At 47.5% G+C, this 26,158-nt stretch overlaps 1 protein-coding gene across 1 annotated transcript in view; it reads left to right on the top strand.

The window, feature by feature from the left end:
• The window catches only part of MERTK (MER proto-oncogene, tyrosine kinase), a 95,901-nt gene that overhangs the window by 68,184 nt on the left and 1,559 nt on the right, over positions 1-26,158 (top strand). The window contains exons 9-18 of the mRNA XM_045828689.1: positions 5,071-5,224; positions 7,586-7,739; positions 10,596-10,681; positions 12,175-12,270; positions 13,153-13,233; positions 15,017-15,109; positions 16,158-16,276; positions 18,927-19,036; positions 20,202-20,361; positions 20,977-21,113. Of these exons, the coding sequence (XP_045684645.1) occupies positions 5,071-5,224; positions 7,586-7,739; positions 10,596-10,681; positions 12,175-12,270; positions 13,153-13,233; positions 15,017-15,109; positions 16,158-16,276; positions 18,927-19,036; positions 20,202-20,361; positions 20,977-21,113 (1,190 nt within the window). The remainder of the gene's footprint in view (positions 1-5,070; positions 5,225-7,585; positions 7,740-10,595; positions 10,682-12,174; positions 12,271-13,152; positions 13,234-15,016; positions 15,110-16,157; positions 16,277-18,926; positions 19,037-20,201; positions 20,362-20,976; positions 21,114-26,158) is intronic.

Consider the following 26,158-nt stretch of genomic DNA (forward strand, 5'->3'; position numbering starts at 1 on the left):
ACTCTCTCCTTTGTCTCCTGTAAAAGGCAACCACCTAAAGCGAACCTGTGCACAGTAAATGAGGACCATCATGTAATGTGCTGAGAAACCCAATAAAGGCAGGTCACAGCAAGAGCTTTTGCTCCCCTTGAGAGAAAAGGCATGCTGTCCCTTTTCCGCCACCGGACTCGGTAGCCCATGTGAATGTCTCATTTCATCCATAATGACTCGGATACTGCGGGCCAGTGTCTGCATCACAGAAGTGGAATTGCTGAGGCCTCCTTTGTCTCTCTTATATAGCCTCTGTTTTAAAATCTATTTTGTCTGGTGTAAGTATTGCTACCAAAGCTCTTTTTTGTTTGTTTCCACTTCATGAAGTATCTGATTCCATCTCTTTACTTTCAGTCTTTGTGTGTCTTTCAATCTAAAGTATGTCTCTTGTAGCAGCATATGTAAGGGTCTTGTTTTGTTATCCATTCAGCTTCCATATGTTTTTTGATTGGAGCATTTTGTCCATTTTCATTTAAAGTAATTGTTGATAGATATGTTTTTATTGCCATTTTATTCATATTTTTTATCAGTTTCTTCTTCTTCTTCTTAAAGAAGTCCCTTTAACATTTATGTGATACTGGTTTGGTGGTGATGAACTACTTTAGCTTTTTCTTGTCTGAGAAGCTCTTTATCTTTCAATGCTAAATGATAGCTTTGCTAGGTTAGTAATCTTGGTTGCAGGTTCTTGCTTTTTATCACTTTGAATATTTTGTGCCACTCCCTTCTGTCCTGCAAAGGTTCTTTTGAGAACTCAGGTAACAGTCTTTTGGGAGCTCTCTTGAATGTAAGTAACTGCTTCTGTCTTGTTGCTTTTAAGATTCTCTCTTTGTCTTTAAACTTTTGCATTTTAATTATGATATGTCTTGGTATAAGCTTATTTGAGTTCATCTTGTTTGGGACTCTCTGTACTTTCTAGACTTGTATGTTTATTTCCTTTGCAAGGCCCCTGTTTTCCATCATTATTTTTTCAAATAAGTTTTCACCTTTTTGCTCTCTCTTTTCTTCTTCCAGCACCCCCATGATGTGAATGTTGGTACAGAGACAGAGTTGAAGTTGTCCCAGAGACTTTTTATACCATCCTTACATTTTTGGACTCTTTTTTGTTCTTGCTATTCTGATTGGGTATTTTCTCCCTTGTTATCTTCCAAATCTCTGATCCTCTGCTTCATTTATTCCTCTGCTGATTTTTTGTAGTAATATATTCTCTTTTTTTAAGATGTTATTTATTTATTTTCAGAGAGAGGGAGGGAGAAAGGGCAAGAAACATCAATGTGGAAGAGAAACATCAATTGGTTGCCTCTTGCACACCCCCAACCAGGGACCTGGCCCACAACCCAGGCACGTGCCCTGACTGGGAATCAAACCAGTGACATTTTAGTTCGCAGTGCAGCCTGGCACTCAATCCACTGAGCCACATCAACCAGGACATAATATATTCTTCATTTCAGTTAGTGTATTCTTCATTTCTGACTGGTTTTCTTTTATGTCTTCTAGTTCTGTTTTTGTTTCCTCTCTCTTTGCTGAAGTTCTCACTCAGTTCACCTATTCTTTCCCTAAGTTCCTTGAGCATCCTTAGAACCAGTATTTTGAACTTTGCATCTAGTAGATTGCTTGTCTCCATTTTGTATAGTTCTTTTTGTGGAGTTTTGATCTGTTCTTTCATCTGGGCCATGTTTCTTTGTCTTCTCGTTTTGGCAGCCTTCCTGTGTTTGTTTCTATGTATCAGCTAACATTACAGAAACTTTTATCTGCTAGTCCTTCCCAACTGAATGTTGCTGTTCTCTGAGGCAATAAAAAGGGTCATATTCTTAAATACAGTTAAAAAGATAGGGTTGTACCTTCTCACCGAGGTGAAGATATTAAAGCCTTTTGATAACACAAACACCACTGAGATCACCCTAATGAACTAATGCCCACATGAGAAACAAGTCATACTGTTTCAGAAGATGTGCTTTTACATTCCCCACTAGGCAAGGTCTACCTGTTTTATCCATGAGTCAAGTTGTAATCAATGTCATACTGTATTTCCAATTCCATTTCCTGAAATCGCTCTTGTATTTTAAGTCTTTGAGGAGATCGGCCTGTGTTGGAGAACATGAAAGCCGTAAACGAGACATGTGCAGTCGGCCCACACCGTGAGCCCACGGCCAGACCGTGTCGTGCCAGCAACGCAGCCCCACCTTCTGCACTTGGCACCTGACACGACGGGGGGTATGCACACAGGTCAGCTCCCACATGTGTGTAATTTTTTTATTGCCTTTGACAGAGAAAGAGAGAGGGAGAGAGAAAAACATTAATTTGTCATTCCACTTATTATTTACGCATTCATTGGTTGATTCTTGTATGTGCCCTGACTGGGGACCAGGGATCAAACCCACAACCTGGGCATATCAGGACGATGCTCTAACCAACTGAGCTACCTGGTCGGGACCGTGTATGTGATTATTAAATGAGTTTCTCTGTCAGCTGTCAGAATCAAAATTAAAATAATATTTGAGGATGTGGATATGGTCACACCTCTCTTTACACATTTGGCATCAAAACAGAAAGGATTGAGGACATTACTTTTTTAAAACACTGATCATTTTAAGACAATATTAGAGGTTACCATTTAAGGCTATTTTTAGAAAAAAATTGTTAAATCTCCACTAAAATGTTTATCATGCATCTTTCTAATCACTACTTCAAAATGTATTATAATTGCACTCCTAGAGTGAATAGTTTTTATGTCTTTTCAACACGTGTGTCCAGGAAGCGGTGCCCCGCACCAGTCACAGCGGCACTTCGGTCCAGCCCGAGGGCCGCGGCTGTGAAGGGTGCCATCGCTGCACTTGGCCGACGCTCGCTGCAGGCCAGGCGCCCTGCCAAGCACTGCACACGGATTAGCTCTTTAGTCGTTTAAGGGTAGGACGGGGAAATTAAAAAGTCACTTCTCTAGGTTTTCATAGTCAGGTGTAGGCCCTAAGCCAACCGGTATCATAAAGGGCTTTTACATTTATTTCCAAAAGGGTAATTCTGTTTTTGTTAGGATTTCTCTCCTTCTAGAGATTTAATTCTTTCACAGTTATCCATTTTTCTCTATTTTGAGGTAATTTCTCTCATAAGTGAGGTCTCATATTTGAGTGCAGGCGGAAATGTGGAACTGGAAACAGACCTGTGCCCTGGTAAGGCCCGGAGCTGTGCGCCTGAGGAGCTGCCAGGTGGCCAGCGCTGAGACCGGCGTGGTGTCCTCGGCCGCCCGCCTCACTCGCCGCAGGGTGGCGGGGCCAGGGAGTTACGCTGCCTGGGGATTTCCTGTCCCCCACAAATTAGAGAATGACCAGGTGACCCAGAAGCAGAACTGGGTTTGGGACAAACATGCCGCACGTCAGCATATAAGTCCTGCAGATTTAATGCACAGTACAGCGAATACAGACAACAGTGTTATAGTGTGATCATCAACTTGCCAAGAGACCTGGTCTTCATTACCACACCCACTAAAAGGAAATGGTAATTACAAGATGTAATAGAAGTGTTAACTATGGCTGCAATAGCAATTATGTAATATATGAATGTTTCAAATCAACATGTTATACATCTTAAATTCACCCAATTTACATGTCAAATATATTTCAATTTTAGACAAAAACTGTGTTTGCCATAAATACATGCTGTTTCTAAAAAGATAATTGCCTGAATATTCCCCAAAATTGTAATTATTAATTTGTTCACTTAATTAACAAACAAAAAAAAACCTGTGACAAGTCTTTCTGCAACAACAGAGTCCAATGGGATAGAAAAACCCATAACTTTTCAGTCCGTGTTTTCCCTTATCATCACTATCTGAGGCGTTTCTGGGACCTGATGGCCACTGCCTGTCAGATTTAGAGACAGCCTCTGGGGGCTGACCCAGGTTCCCCCCACCTCTGGCCACAAGGGTGGGATGGCCCTCTCCCTGGCTGCCCCCTCGGTGATGGTTAGAAGAGACTGCATGTGACTGAGTGACCAGGGGATGATGTTGCCCCCAAACCAGGCCCCTCTGTTCACAGGGGACCCGTGACATCTGTGCCCCATATGATATGACAGCCTCCTTTCTCTCTGTGAAATCAGATTTCCAGAATCCATCCAGTTTCCATCTGAAAAGCCAGCCCCAGACACACAATTAGTTTCCTACCGCAGAGACCAGCGTTACATCTGAGGTTTGGAAACAAAGGGTAGAGAGCTGTATAAACACTTAGTCCTGGTTACTTTTTCTTTGTTTCGTTTTTTTTAGAGGGAGAAGTAGGAAGGGAGAGAAACATTGATATGAGTGAGAAACATCGAATGGCTGCCTTCTGTAAATACCCAACTGGGGACCGAACCTAAAACCCAGGCATGTGCCCTGACCGGGAATCGAACCTGTGACCTTTTGGTTTGCACAATGACACCCAACCAATTGAGCCCCCTGGTGGTGCAGGTCTTGGTTATTTTTTCAAAAGTCATTTTCTTCTGTGTCATAATGGCACATGTTACTTGGCAGTGGCTTTCAAACACAACTAATAATAAAACCAGATTTTTTTAAATTGGGCAAATTGTGCATTTATAACACTGGTAGCAAAAAAATATTGTCAGTAACTTCCTTAATGGAGATTTTAGTCAGAATTCTTATAGGAACAAGCCCACTTGCACTGGTCTGAGGGAGGCTGGCAGGCGACCAGTGTCAGGTGCAGCAAGGCTCCTGGGCAGTGCCCTGTGGGAGTCCCGGGGAGTCTGGAGTTACCTCGCTCGCGTCATCTGGCTGCTGGGCTCTGTGCCCCCCTCTTGCAGAGGCGCCTTCACTGCCACTCACAACTCAGGGTTGTGCCCTCACAGCCCTGGTGCTGCCAGCCCATCCTGCGTCCCTGCGCTTTTGTTCTCAGGCTGTGGCCTGAGTGAGGGAAGGGACAGTGTGCAGGCATGGCCACGGCCCTAGGGTGTGGGGGGGGGGGGTGGTGACTTCCCTCAGGAGGGACTGTGGTGGAGCAGGTGACACTCCCCAGGCAGTGCCATGTTTCATTTCCTTTCCTTCTTGTTCATTCCCAGAAAGAGCTGTTTGAAGAAGTCGGTCAAAATGGCAGCCATGCGCAGATTCCTGTTCAAGTCCACAATGCCACATGCACAGTGAGGGTCGCCGCTGTCACCACAGGAGGGGTCGGACCTTTCAGTGCCCCAGTGAAAACATTCGTCCCTGTACACGGTGAGAGCCGGGCTCCCTGTGGGCTGCTGGAGCAGGTCTGCCCAGGTCGTGCACAGGTTGCCAGAGAGTGGATGGCTGGGTTAAGATTGAAACTTAGGGGCCAAAGGGAATTTTTGCCATGGTAAAGAGAGTTGATAGGGTAACATCCCTCACCAACATGTGAGTCTTCCCAGTAGCATGACTGTGAATGGCTCTAACTTACTAGGATTGGTCCACTCACGGTGCCTTGTTTGACTTGGATTACCAAGTACAGTTAAATGATGTATACTGACTGAATGTTGGAAAGGCAGATACTTCACTCTCTAGAATTGGTACTGTTAAGCTAGTGCTTGTTTTACTGCTTTAATCGGTGCCGCTTGCCAAGTTACTGCCCATTCAGGCCTTGGCCAGCATGCTCCATGATTGACCAATCCAGAACACACAGTATCTCCTGCAGATACCTCCCTCAGACGGCCCTAGGCTCCCTGAGCTAAGTGCCCAGGCTGCGTGCTGGCTTTTCCATGTTGTTGGAGTATCCTTCGGCAAGGTGCCACCGTGGTGCCCCAAGTGGCCCCAACGCTGTGCTCACCTCATAGACAAGGGGAGGCAGTTCTGTTCTGATGGTGCTCTGGGTTTGGTTCTTCGATGCTAAACTGCTGTGATCAGCTCCATGCACAGACATCTGTATCAGTGCACCCTGGGCTTTCACAAGTCCTTGCAGACACGGCCTTTGTACTCACAGCAGACAGGACTTGTGAGTAGACCAGTGGGTTCCAGGCGGTCTCTGTCAACGACCCTCACAAACTGTCTCTTTAGTGAACAAGTGGAGCCATTTTACAGGTCCTGCAGCCCATAGGCTGTGTACCTGGAACCATTAGTAACTGGCGATGGGGGCACAGGCTTGTCTGCCTGGTAGAAATTCAAAGACAATGACATTCTGATTCTAAAGGCACAGTTTTTAAAATCAGACTTTAAGATGACAGAGCTTTGGCCCTGGCTGGATGGCTCAGTTGGTTGGAGTGTCATCCTGTACACTGCAAGGTTATGGGTTTGATTCCTGGTCAGGACACATGCTTAGGTTGCAGGTTTGGTCCCCACTCGGGGAGCCTACAAAAAGATTGGTGCCTTCCAGTCTTTGTCTCCCTGTTACATCGGTGTTTTTCTCTCTCTCTCTCTCTCCCCTACCCCACTTCCTGTATCTAAAAGCAATGAAACATGTCCTTGGATGAGGATTAAAACAAAAAAATTTTTAAAGGATGGTAGGGCTTTTACCTTGATACATAATAAACTGTCCAGAATTATTAAAGAGCTTTGCCATAATTGCAGTCAGCGCTTTGCATGATTCCAGTATGCATACATTTCTGTTACCCCTTTGAGTTAAACCCATTCCTTAACAGTATGGTTCAAATGTGAGCTATGGTGTATTAACTGTGAGAACTGCGGAGCATATACACTGCACCACCAGCTCTTCGGTCCACAAATCCACGTAAATAACAGGCTCATTGCGACCATGCCCAGTGCACTGCATCTCAAAGTCTGGTGGTGGTTGGTCACTGCACTTCTGTTATTCAGTTCACTCACATCTAAGGCATGTCACTGTGCTGCTGTCTTGTCTACAAGTGACAGACCCATGTGACATCTTGCAAAAATGGGTAACTGAAAGAGGGAGTTGGCCAACAGAGATGAAAGTGTAGTGAAGAAAGGAGGAGTGTCACAGTAAAATTTGGGTTGAATATGTGTGGAATTATGGGAGAAATAGCTCACAGACTCTAGATACGTAACCAGGGACTCAGAGAAGGTGAGCTTACCCACATGAATGAAGTGATCGTGCCCCAAAGGATGGAGATGTTCCAGAGGAAGGCATGCCAGCAGAGACCTTCCCATGAAGGAACTCTGAGAGACACTGCACAGCACTGGAGGCACAAAGGATAAGATGTTGGAAGTGGATCCACACTGAGAATGGAGCGTGACGATTCGCAGGCACAGAAAGTAGATTCTGTCCACAGCATAAGTTATACGACTGGAAGGAGGCAGCCATGTTCACACTACTCTTGATAAGTGTTTACAAAGAAATAAGCATTCTAATTCTCAGTGTTCTAGTATTTTAATTACAGTGTGCCAGTCGTATTAATTTGATCGTTTTTTCACTTCCTTGTATCTTTGTGGCTGACAGTCACCCACTGGTCCCTGAGAGCACCCTGCATAGTCTCAGCTTGCACTGTCACAGCGGGACCGCCTGTGTTTGTGGATCACGGAATCTAGAAGGACTAGTTCCAAATAAAGCTCATGATTCTCTGCCCTTCCCTGTTACAAGCCAGTGTTTTGTGTGTGTTGCAGATCCCGAAGAGATGTTCTGAGTCACTTTCATTGATCTTTTACCAGGTTGGGTAGACGTTGCCCCCTCGTCAACTCCAGCACCTGGCAACACAGACCCCGTGCTCATCATCCTTGGCTGCTTCTGCGGACTTGTTCTGATTGGGCTGCTTTTGTATGTTTCTCTGGCCATCAGAAAAAGAGTCCAAGAGACACGGTTCGGGTAAGTGTCCCAGGTAAAAATGTTCTCTTCAGTGGTATTGATGAGGTGGTTATGCCAAGTGACAATGCCTGTCCTGCTGGACCAGCTGCTCAGGGTTCCAGCTGGGTGCCCTGTCCTGCACTCCCCCTGGGCAGACAGTGTCCTCACGAGGCCAGTGCTGCAGCGGCAGCCGGCAGGGAGAGCCGGCCTGGAGGGCTCACTGGCAGAGAAGGCCATCAGCGGGCCTTCGGTAACCAAACTCGGTTGCTGTAAATGAGGACTTTTTTAGAAGTCTTTAAATGATCTGAATCACTAACAAAAATCAAACAGATGCATGTGCAAATGAAATACTAGAAGAAAATTCACCAAAGCATTAGCAATTCTGTTTTCTGTTTTTCTCCTGTATTTTACACATTTTCTGTAATGATCAGTTATTTTTCCAATAGAGAAAAACTGTATATTTTCACAGTCAAATTTATAAGCTCTTTTCTTATTTTCTGTGCATATGGCTTTTACAGCCAAACAGCAGTGGAGTCAGGGAAACGAGAAGCCCCAGCAGAGAAGCCTGGGCACACAGGCTGCACGTGTCAGTGTTGTTTCCGGAACTCAGCGCTCCACTCCAGCCTGTGCAGAGAGTGTGGGTTTCCGTGAGATCCAGTTTGTCCCTCTCAGGGTGGAGGAGGTGTTTTATAAAAGAGGCAGGTTGTTGACAGCTCGGAGTGGGACTGGATAAAGGAGGGAGGGAGCTATGCGGCCCCTCTCCTGGCTCCACAGCCTTAGCATGGGGCGTTCCTTCAGAAACTCCCGGGGACATGGAGGCCGGGCTGTCGTTTACGTGTGTCCACCTCAGTCTTGTAGTCAGGTACTCACTGTGCTTAACAACTCTATCCTTGTAATGAGTATATCTTAGTATGTAAATTCTAAAAGTGACAATTTTAAAGGCATGGACAAAATCTCACCTACATCCTGGGTTGACTGAAGTACACCCCAGAGTCTGTAGTTCGGGCTTATTGCAGAGACCCTCTGCAGAGGTGCAGGAGTGGCTCGCTGAAGGCCTGCCAGGTGCTGGGGACTGGGAATGCCTGGGGCACGATGGGACAAAGCAGGCACTGCTCCTGCCTTTGTGGGACTCCCATTAGCAGGGAATCAGGCAGTCATCACAAAACTTAATATCAAATGGCAGCTGTGAAAAATTCTATATAAAAGGAACTTTATGAGTATACAGCAGCAGATTGATTGCATTAAGAAAGGCAGGAAAGGCCCTGGCTGGTGTGGCTCAGTGGATTAAGTGCTGGCCTGTGAACCAAAGGGTCAAAGGTTCAATTCCCAGTCAGGGCACATGACTGAGTTGTGGTCCCCAGTAGGGGGTGCATGGGAGCAACCACACATTGATGTTTCTCTCCTTCTCTTTCTCCTTCCCTTCCCCTCTCTGTAAAAATAAATAAGTAAAATCTTTTTTAAAAGAGGAAGGAAGGAAGGAAGGGCCTCCCTGCAGAGCTGACACCTGAGGTAAAAGCTGGAGAAAGCACAAGTGTTGATTAGGTGAGAGGGAGGGAAGAGCATTTCAGCCAAAAAGGACAACACATGTAAAGGCCCCGTGGTGCTGGGAGTCTGGCCCACAAAGGGACAGCACCAGGCTGCAGAATGTGATGCCTGGGGTCTGGCATTCATTCTGTCCCTTAGATGAGTCTTCTAATGTATCCAGGTTTCCGTTGTGTTACCTCGCTCTAAGTGCTCTCCAAGGTTATTATCAGTTTTCTCACTGTGAGACATTCAGACACCGTCATTAATGGAGAGGTGCCGAGTCGAAGAGGTTGGTGTCCTCAAAAGTAGTGGCCACATGCAGTTTGTGTCATCAAGGAGGCATACATCATTATTGCTGAGGAAACAATGACTTAAAGAGAATAATGCATGGACACATTGCTCAGGCCCCTCAAAGGTAGGCTCGGTAAAGACAGAGCCTTCGGGATGTTGGTCAAAGCTGCCGTGGTGGGCCTGAGCCCCAGGGGCCAGCTGGGGGCCCCTGGACAAGCAGCTGAGGAATCGGGAGCGGCAGGCACAGAAGCAGAGGGTGCTGCTTTGCCTTTGGAGGCTTAGCCAAGCACCTAGAACTGCGTGTAGTTGTGCTGCCCTCCCCAGTCTGTGGAAACTCAGCACCGTTTCACTTCCTCTGAAGTCTTCCCTAGGCACCCTCTTTTCCTGCTTTCCTTTAGGAGGAAATGCTTTTAGGCCATTACATGTTGTAAAAATATATTCTTTAATTTTATTTATTTTTAAAGAGAGGGGAAGGGAGGGAGAAAGTGGGAGAGGAAAATCAATGTATGGTTGCCTCTCACACACCCCCCACTGAGGACCTGGCCTGCAACCCAGGCATGTGTCCTGACTGGGAATCAGACCAGTGACCCTTTGGCTCGCAGGCCGGTGCTCAATCCACTGAGCCACACCAGCCGGGCACATGTTATAAAAATATTTTGATTCTGGTTTGAAAATACATGGAAGACAAAGTGCTAGAATGAGATTTCACCCACAACACAATGAAAACTATCATGTTCATAGGAATAAACTCAATAGATGTTCAAGAACTTTGTGGGGAAAAATTAGCAACCTTTACCAAAAATGCAGAAGATGACTTGAGTAAATGGGAAATGTGTAGCATGCCTATGGATGAGAAGGCTCAGTTTTGTCTGAGAGTGGGTTTTTTCCCCTGAGTTAGCCATAAATTCGGTATAATCACAATCTAATCGGCTGCAGGGTTGTTGATCGCTTGGCAAGCTGATTTAAAAATGTAGGTCAAAGAGCAAATGAGCTGGGAGAGCCAAGGCAGGGGGCCAGCACCTGCCGTTGGAGAACTCGAGATGTCCATGTTCTGTCACCCAGGACCGCCTTCACGGGGGAGGATTTGGAACTGGTCGTCAATTACACAGCAAAGAAGTCCTTCTGTCGGCGAGCCATCCAACTCACCTGTAAGCTTTCTTCCATTTCCCTTTTTTGGGTAAAAGTTAAAATAGTTGAGAGTGAAGAGAGAAACACAAGTTCGGTGACAGATATCTCACAAAAGCCACGGAAGTCAAAGAATGGATATTTTTAATGGGCAACATGCCCTCAGCAAGCAGCAAGGATGTGGTCGGACCTGGTCCTGTGCTTCACTGCCGGCCCGTTTACGGGAAATGTGGGGCAAAGTGGCCGGGTGAGGGCCTCCAAATGCGTGAAACATGGAGGGCAAAGGAACTCCTGGGTGACGGGAGATGTGTGCAGGAGTCAGGGATTTAAAGAAAACAACAAAACATGTCACAGTTTCAGAGCTTGTTATTTTTTGTTTTTGCTGGCACTCAAGTCAGAGAACGATTTGCTAAGACACTTTGTACCAATAGTGGTTTGGGCTCTGCTGCATCAGAGTGGGCACTCTCCTAGTTGAAGGGGGAATAAACAGATCATTGTATGTTCTCGGGTAATTTCCGAGGCTGTGTAGAAAGTATGACTTCCAAGTTTAAACTGTGTGTTTGGCAGAACAGCCACAACAACCAGCCAGATACAAGAATGATGAAATACAGGTTGCTATGAAATAAACACTCATGTGATATAGAATGTTATAATTTCCTTACTTTTCTAATCTAGAAGTTTTGGCTTTTAGATGTTCTTATATTTTAAAAAATTCTTAATTTAGACCAATTTGTTTCCTTAATTGGAGGACCATTTGGGTAGTGTTTTCACTGATAGCTAAAGTGTCCAGATTATCTGAGTTTTATTCTTCTCTCAAAGCCGTGCGCATTGCCTGCTGGTGCACAAACTGAGTTCTTTGCCAGGTAGCCGTTGAATGGGTCTCCCTCCCCTGGGCAACTGCGCTCACTGATGACCCTTCCTGCCAGTGCTGCATATCTGCGCCTCGTGGCACCAGGTCTGGTTCTCCAATCCTCCCCCAGTGCTCAGTGTAGCACTGTCCGTGTGGGCACAAGGGGCTCCACGCGCCGAGCCCAAGCATGAGCAGGCGCTCCTGCTCTGTGTTTCCTGTGGCTTCTGCGCCTCCTGCCCTGGCAGGCAGGATGGGAGCTGCCCGGGGGCTCCTTTGTACCCCGTCCTTGGGATATAACAGTAAACACTGCACTGGAAAAAATCTGTTGACTTCTCTGTTGCCCTCCTGGTCAGGGGAGAACCTACCCAACAGGAATGGGGTTTCCAGCTGCTGATAGCACACACCAGAAGGAGAAATATGGTTCAGATTTTTGTAGACGCTCAGAATTAATCTTGTTCCAAAGGATTCATTTTACTCACTTTAATCATAGCAGAATTAAGTGTGGTATTTTATTACTGGCAATTTGTGGGGCAGTGGTGAGATTTATGGGGTATAAAATGGGAAAAGTGTTTAGCTATTTTATGGACTTTTTAAATAATTTGAATTATGTTCAAATGAAAGGAAACACTGTGACAACTCACATGTCCCCTGTCACTTCTTTTATAGTACGCAGCTTGGGAGTCAGCGAGGAGCTGCAGAATAAGCTGGAAGATGTTGTGATTGACAGGAACCTTCTAATTCTTGGGAAAATTCTGGGTGAAGGTAAAGCAGTTTAATTCTTTTAACAGATGGGGTAAGAAAGCAGTTCACAGTAATTTTTTAAAACTCAGGGTCCAGCACAAATAACACCCCTTCTTTACGAGCTGGTAATCTATACCAAATCTTTTATTACAAAATCACTGACTTGGAATTCTGTAACATGACAGCATCACACTCAAGCACACCCGGGGACATGTTAGGTGAGAGGTTCAAACTGCTCTCCTTCTCGCGCCAGACACGGACACGAGCCTACCAGCCACGCTCCATGGTGTCACTTCTGCCAGACCCTGTGCATATTATTAGATAAATACTATTTTGTGACTTTGATAATACGAGTAGTCTGTTTTATCACCTAAAATGAAAAAATAGTGCTTTTGAAACGAAGATTTGGCACACGGGTGAGGCTCTGCATTGCCTGGTGCAGAGCAGGCCCTGAGAATGTGAATGCCCTGCCTCCCCTGGAAGGCACGTAATTAATTCACTGGGGGTTGCTCTCTCACGTGCATTTATTCCTCTCATTGTCAAGCTTGTCATTGCTAGCACCTTCCTAGTTCAGTATGAAAACACATTTAATTTGTCAACCTCATACTAGGATGAGTGGTGACAGTGTTCAGAGTTTCTACTTTATGAATTTTGAAAACATTTTCTGTGTTGTCCTGTAGTAAAGTGAACCAAGCTAAGTCCACGCCAACCATGGTGGTGACAAGCAGGACGTCACTGCCTGGGCTGTGCCCTGGTTTGCACGTGTGGGTGGCCTGGCCGCTCTTCCCAGCCGCCGTGTGGGGGGCACTTAGGCCGAGGGAAAACAGGCCCTGGTGCCGTGGTGTTTCTGTGGTCAGGGGAGATTTTGCACAAGGCCCACACAGGTGTCATTTGGTTTTACAGGAGAGTTTGGGTCTGTGATGGAAGGAAGTCTTACTCAGCAAGACGGAACCTCCCAGAAAGTGGCCGTGAAGACCATGAAGTGTGAGTTATCACCCATCAGACCATCCTTCTGGGTGTGGACAGCCACTCCACAGTCTGGGGCTCCGTGAAACCAGGCTGCAGTTCGAGGGTCGCAATCATGGTCGCCAATGGGTCAGAGGGCCACCCAGGGTGCTGCCTCGTTACAGTTACTCTAATGAGCTCTTCATACCTGCACTGCATAGTCGTCACCCTCAAGGCAATGACATGTCATTCATTTTCTTTCATTAATGACTCCAGGTAAGGCATGAATCTCTGGGTAGGGCTGATGTGGTGGCAGCAGGTGGCCCCATGATTGTCTCAGTTCAATTCATTGGCTGTTCAGCTGGGCACCCGTAATGTGCACCTCGATTGTGTGGCATGTCCCCTGAATCCTGCATGGAGCCACACTCAGCACTGGTGCTGCCTCGCATTATTGCCCTGGGACCTCCCAGTGTGTCCGAGGGGAGGCCCCCCCCATCGTCCCCACTTACTGAGGGGACCCAGTCAGAGGAGCTGAGCCTGGGACCTGTTGTCTCTGGCTTTGGCTCTGTTCTTCTTCAACTTAATTAGAATAACTTGCATTCAAGTTGGATTCATGCTAATTATCAAAGATCAAAAGACTAGTCTCTGGCCTCTAATTGTGGGCTTCTCTGCTTTTGCCTGGCTGTTGGCCGCTGGGGGAGGGGTTTGCAGGCAGACCCCCTGCCCCTTTTTGTTCCGCCCACATTGTTTGCAGCAAAGGCTAAAGGTGAGGACCAAGGGGCAGACATTTTGCAGGTCTATAGAATTAGTTTTTATATTTTTTAAACGTTATAGGAAAAGTAATATATAGTAAACCCATTGGATGTACTGACACTTCTAGATGCTCTCAAGTAATTTTAGTTAATCCTTGTACCCTGTTGAAGCAGACTCCCTAAGGCACACCTGGCTTTAGGTGTGTTTTTGTTTAGTTTTCATTGTGGTAAACTAAACATTTCTAACTCCAGTGGCTTTAAGTGCATTCTTGTTGTTGTGCAACCACCACCACCACCATCATCTCCCGAACCTCTTCATCTTGCAGAACTGAAACTTGGTTCCTTATACAACTCTCAGCCCCCGGCCCCCAGCACGGCCCCTTCCATTTCTGTCTGTGAATGTGACTCGTCTGCCTGCCTCGTACAAGTGGGGCCCCACACTGTGTGTCCTCTTGTCACTGACTTATGTCCCTTAGTGTAGCCTTTTAAATGTGCCTCTTAAGTTGGATTAATTCCAGAAACTTAGTGTGAAAGTGTATCCAGCTCCCAACGCAGGACTGAGCAAGCAGGCTTGCATGGCACAGAGAGAGAGGGCATATGTTCCTTCTTTTTTTAAGGCCAAACGGATTGCAACAGATCAATTGGATTTGCTTAAGATTTTTTTAAACTAATACACTTTAATTTTTAGAGCAGTGTTGGGTTTATAGAACAACTGGGCAGTCAGTACAGAGTCCCCGTGTACCCCCCATACACAGCCCTCCTATGTTAACACATTGCACGAGCGTGGTGTGTTTTTTACAGTTGACGGACCCACATTCAAACACTAGTGACTGAAGTCCATGGGCTACATTAGTTCACATGTGTTGTATGTACAGCCTGTGGGTTTGACAAGTACCTAACCTCACGGTCACAGTGTCCTGCAGACGTCTCACACCCTGTGTCCCCACACCCAGCCCCTGACCAGCACTCATGTGTTCACCAATTCTACTCTTAGAGAACAAAATTGCTGTTGCCCCTTCCCTTCATGGAGCACATTATTCATGCCTGAGATTTCCCATTTCTCCTTTCAGTGGACAGCTTTTCTCAGCGAGAGATTGAGGAGTTCCTCAGCGAGGCCGCCTGCATGAAAGACTTCAGCCACCCAAATGTCATCCGGCTCCTAGGTACCTCAAGAGAGGCGGGGCTGGGGCCAGGGCTGGCTCATCCACTCTGTGCCCAGGGGCTACCTGGTGTAACCCAAAGTGATTCAAAATGTGGGGCTTTTCACCCCAACGGCTTCTCCTTACAGTCACACTTTTGGAGGCTGATGGCAAAATGGGTAAAAATGGGACAGGATTTAATGTTAGAATTTGGCTGTTAGCACCACTAGCTAAAAAGCACAAAAGGGAGGTCAGGTTCCAGGGGCTGCTGTGTAAGCAACACACCATTCCAGGAGGGCGAGCAGCCTAAAAATAAGGGGATATTCTGACGACTTATGTTTGCTCTCCTGCAATTTAATAAGCACTGAATTCTTTGGGGAACTTTCAAAGTGTCTTTGACACTTAAGGGAGATGTGAATACTAATGTCTGGATACAATATTTTGTCAAAGAAACTACTGTTACTCGTTTGCAACTATTGTCTTCAGCAGACTGAGAACAATCATGCTTTGTAATTGCACCCAAATGTGCCAGACTGGCTTTTCAAGCTTGGTGTCAGGTGACAGGCAGGCTCTAGTTCTGGAATTCCATGGTAAACGGGGTTGCAGATTTCCCTCTGTATCACCGTTACAACAGGAGGGTGGATTTTATCTAAAGGCCCTCAGAATACCTTTCGGAGTTTTAAGCATTTGGTTTCAGTGCACATCTTCACACGAGCCAGTGTTTAACTCACACGTGGAACTGCTTTGCTCCTGAATTCTAATGCAGTCACTGCCTCTCACTTGGACTCAGCACAACGAAAACCCAGGTTTCTAGGCAGCCAAACTTGTTATACCTTAATCTTTGAGAGCTCTCATGCAGAGATTGGCGCTAATCTGAGAGATAAAAAACGCCAAGATGTGGACTCAGTTCAAGTTCCATGTTCTGGAACATGGTGTGTGAGTCTGAGCACGTTTGTTTTCTTTGCTGTTCACTCAGCAGCACGTGGTTTCGATTTGGCCCGAGCTGCTGCCGTGTTTTTTCTGGCCACTGCTGACAAGGGCTCTTTGTAACTAACTCTGCTCTTAATTTCAGGTGTTTGTATAGAAATGGGCTCTCAAGGCAGCCCAAAGCCCATGGTGATTTTACCCTTTATGAAGTACGGGGACCTGCATACCTATTTACTCTACTCCCGACTGGAGGCGGGATCAAAGGTAATTCATCACCAGGTGCATGGCCTCTGGGCACTTCCCAGCCGTGACAAGGCCTGGACGACCTCGGAGTCCAACCCAGAAAATAAATGAGGGAAAGCCAGGACTTTAGCCTTTGTTTGGTGCTCACTGTGCACCCCAGAGGCTGAAATGGGGTGTCCTCCCTCACAGCAGGCCTGCTCCCAGATCCTGTTAGTCCTATTTGTGGGGGGAGGGGCAGCGGGGAGCACGGTCTATCGAAGCGCTATCAGAGTGGCCTGCTTCTTTTGAAGTCACCTCTTTTTCACTTGTTCACTCTGAGATGGCTGGCTGTAGGGCCCCACTCAGTTTTCAGAGGGAGGTGCCCTGAGCTGTCTAACGGAGACACAGCGGGCGAGCTTGCCCCACCCATCTTTCTCTTCCTCCTGAGCCCCTCTGCGGCAGAATCTGCGTGCTGGTTGCTGCAGCTTTATTGTAATTCTTAAAATCGCGTAGTGAGATTCCTCCAGATTCATTCTACTTTCCAGAATTGTTTCTGCTTTTCTAGTTTTGTTGCCCTTCCACACGATCTCAGAAGCGGCTTGTCTGTGCCGGCCAAACATGCTGATGTCATCTCCCATTCTTGTGAACAACAAAGTAACGAGCAACAACCACACAGCGCTTCACTGACTAGTGAACAGTTTCTATTTGCGAAAATACAAGTATATCTCCAATGTTGGAAACTGACTCCATGTCTTATTAACATGAAAAAGGAATATATTTCCATATTTTAATACTTTTATAGCCATAAATAGAGCTGAAAGTCACAAAGTGCACAGAGAAACTGGAAAATCAAGCTTTTGTTCAGACTTTTTCCTTGCTATCGGTTCCGTCCATTTTGGGGGAATAAATACCATCTGTTCCTGCCTGTGTGGGCCAGGATGAGGTCTCAGCTGCACACCGTGTCCCTGCAGCTGGGCCTCAGTGCCCCTCTGCCCTGGGCTCCGGTGCATGGACCCAGGTTGTCGTTTCCTTTGTTCAGATGATCTTTAGTTTCTTGCATGTTGTAGTTGTCAAAGTATAAGTTTTGCAATTCTTTTGTTAAGTTTATTCCTAAAGATTTCATTTTTCATTTTTATGCAGATAAAATTGTTTTCTTGATTTCATTTTCACATTGTTCACTGCTAGTGTCTAGAAGTACAGTTGATCTTTGTATATCAATCTAGTGTCCTGCAACCTTGTTGAACTCATTTATTAGTTCTACCACGCAATTATCTTTTAAATGACTTGTGGTCACAATTTGCAAGAATAAAATCATTGTTGCAAGAAAAAATACACAAATGAGTAGTTCCTGATATTCATTATACCTTCATGAATGTGAGCAGATTTGATATTTCTTGGTATCCAAATCTGTCTCTGGAAATTAGCACCCAGGAAATTAAAGCCCTGAATATACAGAACACAGGCATATGACTTTCCTTCCTGACCTGTGTACTTTTTTTTAACAACTTCATCATGTAAAGGTAAAGGACAACAAAAGCATTTGGCTGCATAGACCACGGGTGATTGACACAGATCTTAGCTGGGAAACATGAGTCATTAAAGTGTTTATGTGGCTTCAATGGCTTTCTTACTGCCACTCAGAGGACTCACGCCGCCCAGACTAAACATGACAAATCCAGTGTGTGGAGGAAGGGATGTCATGGATGGATACGTTTGTGGTTGCCAGGAGCCTGTAAACCCTTCTCTCTTGGGCTCTGGCTGCATTCGCACATGCATCACTACAGAGAGGGCTCCTTCTTTTTAAGATTTTATTTACTTATTTTTAGAGGGGAAGCAAGGGAGAGAGAGAAGGAGAGAAATGTTGATGTTTGAGAGAAATATTGATCAGTTGCCTCTTGTTTGTGCTCCGACCGGGGACCAAACCCACAACCCAGGCATGTGCCCTGACCAGAAATCAAACCAGCGACCTTAAGAGTTGCAGGACAATGCCCAAGCCAGTCAGGGCGAGAGAGAGCTTCTTTTGTCGCGACCCTTAGAATCAGTTCCAACCTGGGAGGTTTCTAACACAGCAGCCTGGTGTACTTCCACCACGTGGAGGGAACACCAGACTGCTGAAACTTACAGGAGGGTCCTAGAGGAACAAAAATGTGAATTTCCATGATAAGGAGCAAAGACCATCCTAATTTCTCTCTAATAGAAAAGTATCTTTGAAAACATTTCAAATTAAAGTGATAGCAGATGCAGGTGCACAGCTCCTTTAACGGGGACTTTTTGCCTCAAAACATTGCCCCCTGCCCCCACACAAATTCCCCCTCCATGAAAGCAGACCACCCTTGAGTCCCCTCTCTGTGTGGCTCACGTGGTTGGTCCACAGCCACTCTGGACACAGAGGATCCCACTGGATCTCAGAACTTGGGAACGAATGTTCTTCACTGTCAGTACTTTTAAATGTGGGGAGAGGAAAAAATGTGATGTCTGCCAATCAGTTTTAGTGTTTGTTTTTTGTCTTCTTGTTTTTTTTCATTCCTTTTTTAAAACCTTAGTTGTGCTATTAGTGATCCAGAAATGAAAGGTTTGTTTCCATGTTTCACAGCCACATATTTAAGATGTAAAAACACTGTTTTCCCCCAGGCAGAGATAATTTGCAAGTTTTTCTTTAAAAAGTAATCTTCTTTCTTGCTCCATCTGCCAGTATATTCCTGTGCAGACACTGGTGAAGTTCATGGTGGACATCGCCCAGGGGATGGAGTATCTGAGCAACAGGAATTTCCTTCATCGAGACTTAGCTGCTCGAAACTGCATGTAAGGGTCCTGCTGCGTCCTGGGGGGTTGGGCTGCGCCGTGTTGGAGTTTGTGGCAGGGGTGCAGGGGTGGCCTGTCGCTGTTGCAGTCAGTAATGAAACTCGGGAAGGTCTGTCCCTGAGTTCTCGTGGTGCTGCCTCGTGAAGACGCTCTGTTCTGCACCGACCAGGGCGACCAGGACGGACGCAGGACCTTGAGCTTATGTTCTCCCCTCTTCACCCTGCCCCAACAGAGCCACTGTCTGCTGTGAATCTCCAAGAGAATAGCTGTGTCTTGATTTTAATTTGCTGCTCCAAGGAGAGGGAATGTTCCTGAAATTTGTTGCTTTTATTCGCTCTTCGTGGTTGAAGCCATGGCAGTGGGGCCTGCCCGCCTCCTGACCAGCCCCAAACACGTTCCCCAGTTTTTGAAAGCCGGGAAGGGTCTTGTTTTTCTTTATTTAAATGGTTTTTCTACAGTGGAGGGAGACCTGTGAAAATCTCTATTCCCCTTAACATTTCCTACATGTTTTTCCTCCCAGATAGGGTGACCAGCTGTCAGTTTGCCCTGAACTGAGGGTCTCCCAGGGAGTGGGACATCTAGTTTTAAAAGTCAGTGTCGGGAAAGCAGGGACAGTCACCGCCCTCCCTCCAGACCACTCATTTCTTCTCTTCCTTCTCCTTCTTGTGTAGGGTGTGTTTTAACAAGTTGGGCTATAAATGTGATTGTATGTCTTTAATTTTTTCAAGTAACTCCTCAAGTACCACCTGGCCGTGTTTGCAGGGAGTCCGGGGTCCTCTCTCATGGAGTGTACGTCCCCACTTTCCCCAAGCTGCCAGGAGGCTCCCTTGGTCCACAGAGCCAGTGCCGCTTCCAAAGTTCAGGCAGGAAGGCTGCTGAGGCACTCAAGTCACAGAGGCTTGGATTTGAGCTGGGCTCCTTCTGCTCGTCCTGTGTGGCTCCGCTCCCCCGTCCGGGCATCTCCATCCTTGTGCACAGGCAGCCTTGCTGGTCCAGATCCCCACACAGGCCCTCTGCCCTTGGTCCCCAAGCAGGACCCTCCCGGGCTGGTGGGTCTGTGCCTTTGGGCCACTTAGCATGCCTGTTCTCAGCTGTGTGTGATGCAGGCCTGTGCTTTCAAGCTTTGCCTGTGACGTGTCTGAGGGCTCGAATTCCCTCTCTGTAGGTTGCGAGATGACATGACTGTGTGTGTTGCGGACTTTGGCCTCTCTAAGAAGATTTACAGTGGTGATTACTACCGCCAGGGCCGCATCGCTAAGATGCCTGTGAAGTGGATTGCAATAGAGAGCCTCGCGGACCGAGTCTACACCAGTAAAAGTGACGTGGTAGGTACAAAATTTTGATTCAGGACCTTGAGTTTCAGAGGTGAACCACGCTAAATGAAGTGACTTAGCTGGTGTTGCCAAACATTTTACTCTGACAAACCGACTGTTGGAGGCATGCTCACATCTCTCATATTTATTGCTAGATACTCATTCAGATGGAATCCTAGATTCTGGTGATGTCCCCTGACATTCAAAAGATCTGTCTTTACATGAGCCCGTAATGTAGTCCCATTTTCATTTGCTACTATATAGTGATGTATTGCCCACAACTAAGATATTCATGTTAAATTCAGTAGGTTCATGCAGTGGCTCTGTGGGACCGAAATGCTATAGAAAAGGTGCTGTGTGGTTGCCCCTTCATCCAGAGATGAGGAAAGAAAGCACTCAAGAGACTCTCTCTGCTTTGTCAGAGTTCCCAGAGCAGCCTCAGCAGAAAACAGGGGCTGTGACGCTCCAACCCCACGTCGCTGCTGTGTTGGGAGTGCAGCATCCCAGGCACAATTGTCAGCTTTGTGCAGTCATCAGGGCTTTCGGAAATGACCTTTCCAAATGAAAAAGTCCATTCAGCCTTTCTGAAAGGACTCACATCTGAACTTCTTGTTGCTTTGTTCTCAGTGGGCATTTGGTGTGACCATGTGGGAAATTGCAACTCGGGGAATGATGCCCTACCCCGGAATCCAGAACCATGAGATATACGACTATCTTCTCCATGGCCACAGGCTGAAGCAGCCAGAGGACTGCCTGGACGAACTGTGAGTGAGCTTCTCCATGTCACCAGGCACCTCTATGGGCCAGCCAGTGGGTCTTCGAAGACCTGGGGACACACAGCCACAGGGAGTGGGGCCATTTTCAGCCAGACCGTGTGCACAGAGGCGGCACATCCAGGCTGGAGCCTCTCCTGGTGGGAGAGGAGGTGCGTGCACGTGTGCAGTGGGCCAGCACGTCCCACAGGTCTGCAGGCACCTCTAGGAAATACTCCCTGGGTGAATGGGCTGATGTACTGCACGTGGGAATCCGAATGGCCACTTGCCCTCTTGAGCGGCTGTCGTGCTTCTCCCCCTGAGTATGCAGTGTTCCAAACAAACACACTGCAGTAAAGTCTGTGCTCAGGAAGTCTAGACACCTAAGCCCACGGCTCCGAGGTCTGAGGTCAGGCTGGCCGTCAGAATCGCACGAGGGGTGTCCTCACTGTGCGATTCCTCAGCTCTGTGCCTGGGCACTGAGAGTCCGCTTGAGCAAAGTGAGCCCAGGAGTGTATGTCTTAAAGCACTCTGCGGGAGACCGGGTTCTCAGCCCGGTGCGAGAGCATCAGCTCTGGGTGTGCAGGCCCACAGTGCACAGCCCGTTCCTGACAGGCCCCTCCTCTCCAGGGCGGGCAGTGCGGGACAGGCCCAGGCTCACAAGGCGCAGGGGCCAGGTGCTGCCTCCAGCTACCCATGGAGGAGGCCTTGAAGCTGACTTGACCTCTCTGTGCCTCACTATTAGCCACAGATACAGTGTAGTGATGCGGACCCTGGCTGGCAGGATCCGTGTGTTGTGGCCACAATGAACAAATTCACATGGACTACAGATGTCCTGTGGGGAAAAGGAGACAGCATGGCCACTCTCTAAGTGAGAGAGAGGGCCCCAGCCCCTGCCTGGACAGGTTTTTATTGCTTTTCTGGATACATTACATTGAGGATGGTCCTCATTTTCTATGCACAGGTTCGCTGTAGGTGATTACCTTTTACAGAAAACAAAGGAAAGAATGTTGCTGATTACTTCAAAGAGAAGGATGTTACAGATCAAAGGGAAAGGTGGTTGAACTGGTTACACTCCTTACTTGGCAGGTTTAGCACAGACATTAGGAAGTTACTTTAGAGATAGGCAGTAAACATTGCTGCCTCAATCCAGGGTGAGGGAGTTTTAGCAAAATCAAGTCTCATAGCAGCCTAGGTACAATGCAGGCCTGTACCTAGGATTCTCCACGGGAGAACCTATCTGTGGGCCTGGCTCCGGTGTGCCGGACCTCGCTCCCCACTGGCCTTGAGTGGGGGCTGGGCTACATTGCCACACCACTCGGAATGGTTCCCTATAGTCTAGTATCGAATTCGTCAGAGGTGTTGGGAGGGTCCCAGAACGTGCAGGGTGTGTTCAGCCTGCGGGAGGCACACAGCACGAGTCACATGTGGTGCTGATTGGTAACAGCATCGTTACAGGCCCATCTGCCCAAAGCATTTGCTGACCTTCTTAAAATAATTGCTTGTGGCATTGCCTCCAGCTTGTGATATAAAACTTCCTAGTGTTGAGTACCTTCCCCACATAACAGGGGTTACAGACATTTTCTCCATATTCGGCAAGATTTTAGGACCTTAGGCCTGCGTGGGCTCAGGCTCGGAACTGCTGGGCGGGGGCATGTGTGGGACCCCCCCCCCGACGGTCACACGCACACCCCACTCTGGCCCTGCTCCCTCACACGGGGGAGCGCCAAGTTAGGCGGCATGCAGGCCTCTCAGACCTCATCCAAGCCAAACAGAAGGAAGCTTTACTTTTATTTTATTTTTTTAACAGGAGGATATCAAATTTTAATACATGCACATGGAGAACTCACATGAGCGTGGGCATTCCCAGAAGGGAGCTTCGTTGGTCAGGGCCTCAGCCTGCCTTGCGGCTGGGGCTGTCGTTACTGAGGTTGTAAACTCTAATGTTAACGACAGAAAGAAAAAACATGAAGCCCTTTAAAAACATTCTGAAATCCTAATTAAGTTAGATCTGGGGTTTCGTGGTAGTTTTTGAAAGGCCACGTGAATGAGATATTGCTTCTGAAAAGGGGGAAGCTGCTTTACCCAAACAATGCTGAATGAAGAGTTTTGTGGCTGTTTCCTTCTTGGCTTCTGTTTGGCACCACAAGCAGTTAGTATTCGCAGCGATTATCTGAGGCTTTAACAAGGTCTGGGCTGTGTCACACTGTGGTTTTTCGGGGCCTCGCGCAGAGCCAGAGGAAGAACGCTGACTCGGTTTTCTGAAGGAGCAATTAGGTGAGAGCTGCAGAGTCGGCACACGCCACGTGGTCAGGAGGGTCGGGTGGCCCCGTGGGAGCCGCCCCCTTCCCGCTGGCCCTGTACCTCAGGCTGGAACCAGGCCTCCTTCTTGGGCCCCCATCCTATCTGCATGCTGGCCAACAAAGGGGCCTCTCTTTCCATACCTGGGACATTTTCTTTTAAAAATGAGACACACTTCTGAGCTTCTCACCTTCATTTGCTGTCCAGCCTTAGCTGAGATGAGTTCACACCTGTGGTCCTTGCCCCTCGGTGTTTTTGAGGCCAGCTCTAAGAAGTGTAACGGTGTGACAGAACGCACTCCGTGCCCTGCTCCTCCATCCTGCCCTCCGAGGCTGCCTCTTCTCGGGGTGTCGCCCACCTCCAACTGACCAGATGGCTGGTCTTCTCCCCTGGCCCAAGAGGCCACTCTGTACGATGCCCTCGTCATCTCTGTAGGGCATTTCCTCAGCTGAGCTCATGGCCTCCCTGCTGCCAGACATCCCTACCAGCTGACCCCTGTGGTTCGTGCATTGGCGCTCACTGCCCTCACCCTCCAGGGACACTCAGGAGCCACCATGGTCTTTCTTTATCCCACTGCGCCACATCAACTGGCAGATATCCTTCAGAGTGCCCCTGCCCTCCAGCCCTGCCAGTAACACCACGGAATCAGAGGAGCCCAGGCTGGCGGGGCCTGGCGTCGTGTGCTTGCACTCCCTCACCGTGCGTGAGGAAATGGTGGCACGTCGACATCACGCAGCTTGCACCCGCCTTCCCCCTCCCGGACACCCTCCTGCACTTACTGATCAGTCCCTCCGCTTCCACCTGTGGCATCTCAGGCCCCGGGAAGCAGGGCAGGGGGGCTTGCCCTGCACCAGCTGTCAGAGCTCAGACCCCGAGTAGCGCTAGAGAGACATGTGCTGCGAACAGGACGCCGGCCTCTCTGGTGGCCCTTCTCTGAGCCGATGTGACACATTCGGCCACCCTCAGAGCCAGGGAAAAGCAGGTGCCCGACAAATGTGGGTAAATTCATAAGTCCATACATTGTATAGATTTGTATGATTGCATGTTTTCAACTCCTTTTAAAAAAAACTACTGTTTACCATCTTAACGATTTTCAAATGCATAGTTCAGTAGTGCAGGTACATTTGCCTTGCTGTGCAGCCATCACCACCATCAGCTCCGGAGCCCTTTCATCTGAGGAAGCTGAAGCTCTGTCCCCAGGGACACAATAACCTCATCCTCTGCTCCCCCGGCCCCAGCACCCTCTGTGATTATATCTCTTACAAAAGTCGCACTAGAAAAACAAACGTGACCATTTACAAAGGCACCTGCCAAACTTCAGGTTTTTCCCGTATCTGAAGTTGAAATCACTGACCATCTCAGGCCTCCCTTACCGGCCAAGGACGGCCCTGCTGCCGCCCCCCTAGGCCCACCACCGCGGGAGTGGCTCAGGCAGCGCATGCGCTGCCGTGTCTGCAGGTCGTGTTTACGTGGTTATGTGTTTCATAAAGGGCTGAGAGGAAAAGGAAAAGAACTTTGAAAGTAACATTGTTACAATGTCGTATGAAGAAGAATCTAGATTGTGTCAGCGATTTTCAACCTTTTTCATCTCATGGCACACAAACTAATTACTAAAACTTGGTGGCACCATAAAAATATATTTTTGCCAATCCTACAAAAATAAATGGGCATAATTTTGATTCATTCACATCAGATGCCTATTATTGTGTTGACTGTTGTCATTTTTTTTATTTGACAACCTAAGGAAAAAGAGGTCAGTGCCCCTGACTAAATAGTCAGGTACTGCATGTTTTAAAAATTCTTGTAGCGCACAGTTGAAAATCGCTGGACTGTGTAAACACTTTCTCCTAAGACATGGAATAAATGATGATAAATTAAGTAACAGTGCCTTCGTGGCCTAATAAAAGGGAAGTGTCTCTAAGAACAGAATTTCTCCAAGCTCATCTCAGACTGCAAACAGTCAAGGCTCTGTGGAAATCAAGGAAGCCATACAAATCAATTTACACCATAAAAACCTCAATCATGGACACAGAAGCTGTTTGCCAAGTCTTAGCATCTGTCTTGTGAAGGTAAAACGGAGAGTCAGAAGGCTGAGCCGATATGCAGGAGCAAGTTGGGCTTGTCGGGGACACGGGCCTGCTGTTTGGTGGCTCAGGGTCCTGTGCTCACCGCCTCCCAGAAGCCCATGCCTTGTTGGTAGAAGCTGAAAAGTAAGAAGTGCAGATATTGATTGTCATGCATCTGCATGAATGAGATCTATCTGTGCGTGTGTGTGAGTAGAATTAGCCAAAGTTCTACAGGATGTGATTACTTGTGAATATAGGAATTGCATATTTAGGTTCACAAGATAGCAGCAATCTACTACATGTGTCAGATGATTAAGATTTGGATCATTTCCTTACCCACGAATATCAATTTTCTGGAAACAGAAAAGAATCCAAATGAAATGGTGGTGAAGCTCAGTCTTCCCAATTCGGTCAGCTCCCTGTTTTGCGGTGCTCCTGTCAGTGTCCCTTCACCATAATTCTTAGTTTCACAGGGAGTGAGGACGCCCCTGAAGGGAGCCTTCCCTGCTGAGCACAGCAGGGGTGTGGTGACAAGCCCCGGTGGTCGGAAGCCAGTTCCCCCACTGCCCGCTGCTGCCCACATAGCCATGGCATGTTCTGTAGCGTCCTGAGCCCACTCTCCTTCTCATTGCATCGTAACAAGGACTGTTGAAAAGATTAAGTGTAGCAGTGCCCACAAACACCCACTTG

This window comes from Phyllostomus hastatus, unplaced genomic scaffold (assembly GCF_019186645.2).
Source record: "Phyllostomus hastatus isolate PE091 unplaced genomic scaffold, TTU_PhHast_1.1 phas_scaffold_78, whole genome shotgun sequence".
In the NCBI taxonomy this organism is placed as follows: Eukaryota; Metazoa; Chordata; class Mammalia; order Chiroptera; family Phyllostomidae; genus Phyllostomus; species Phyllostomus hastatus.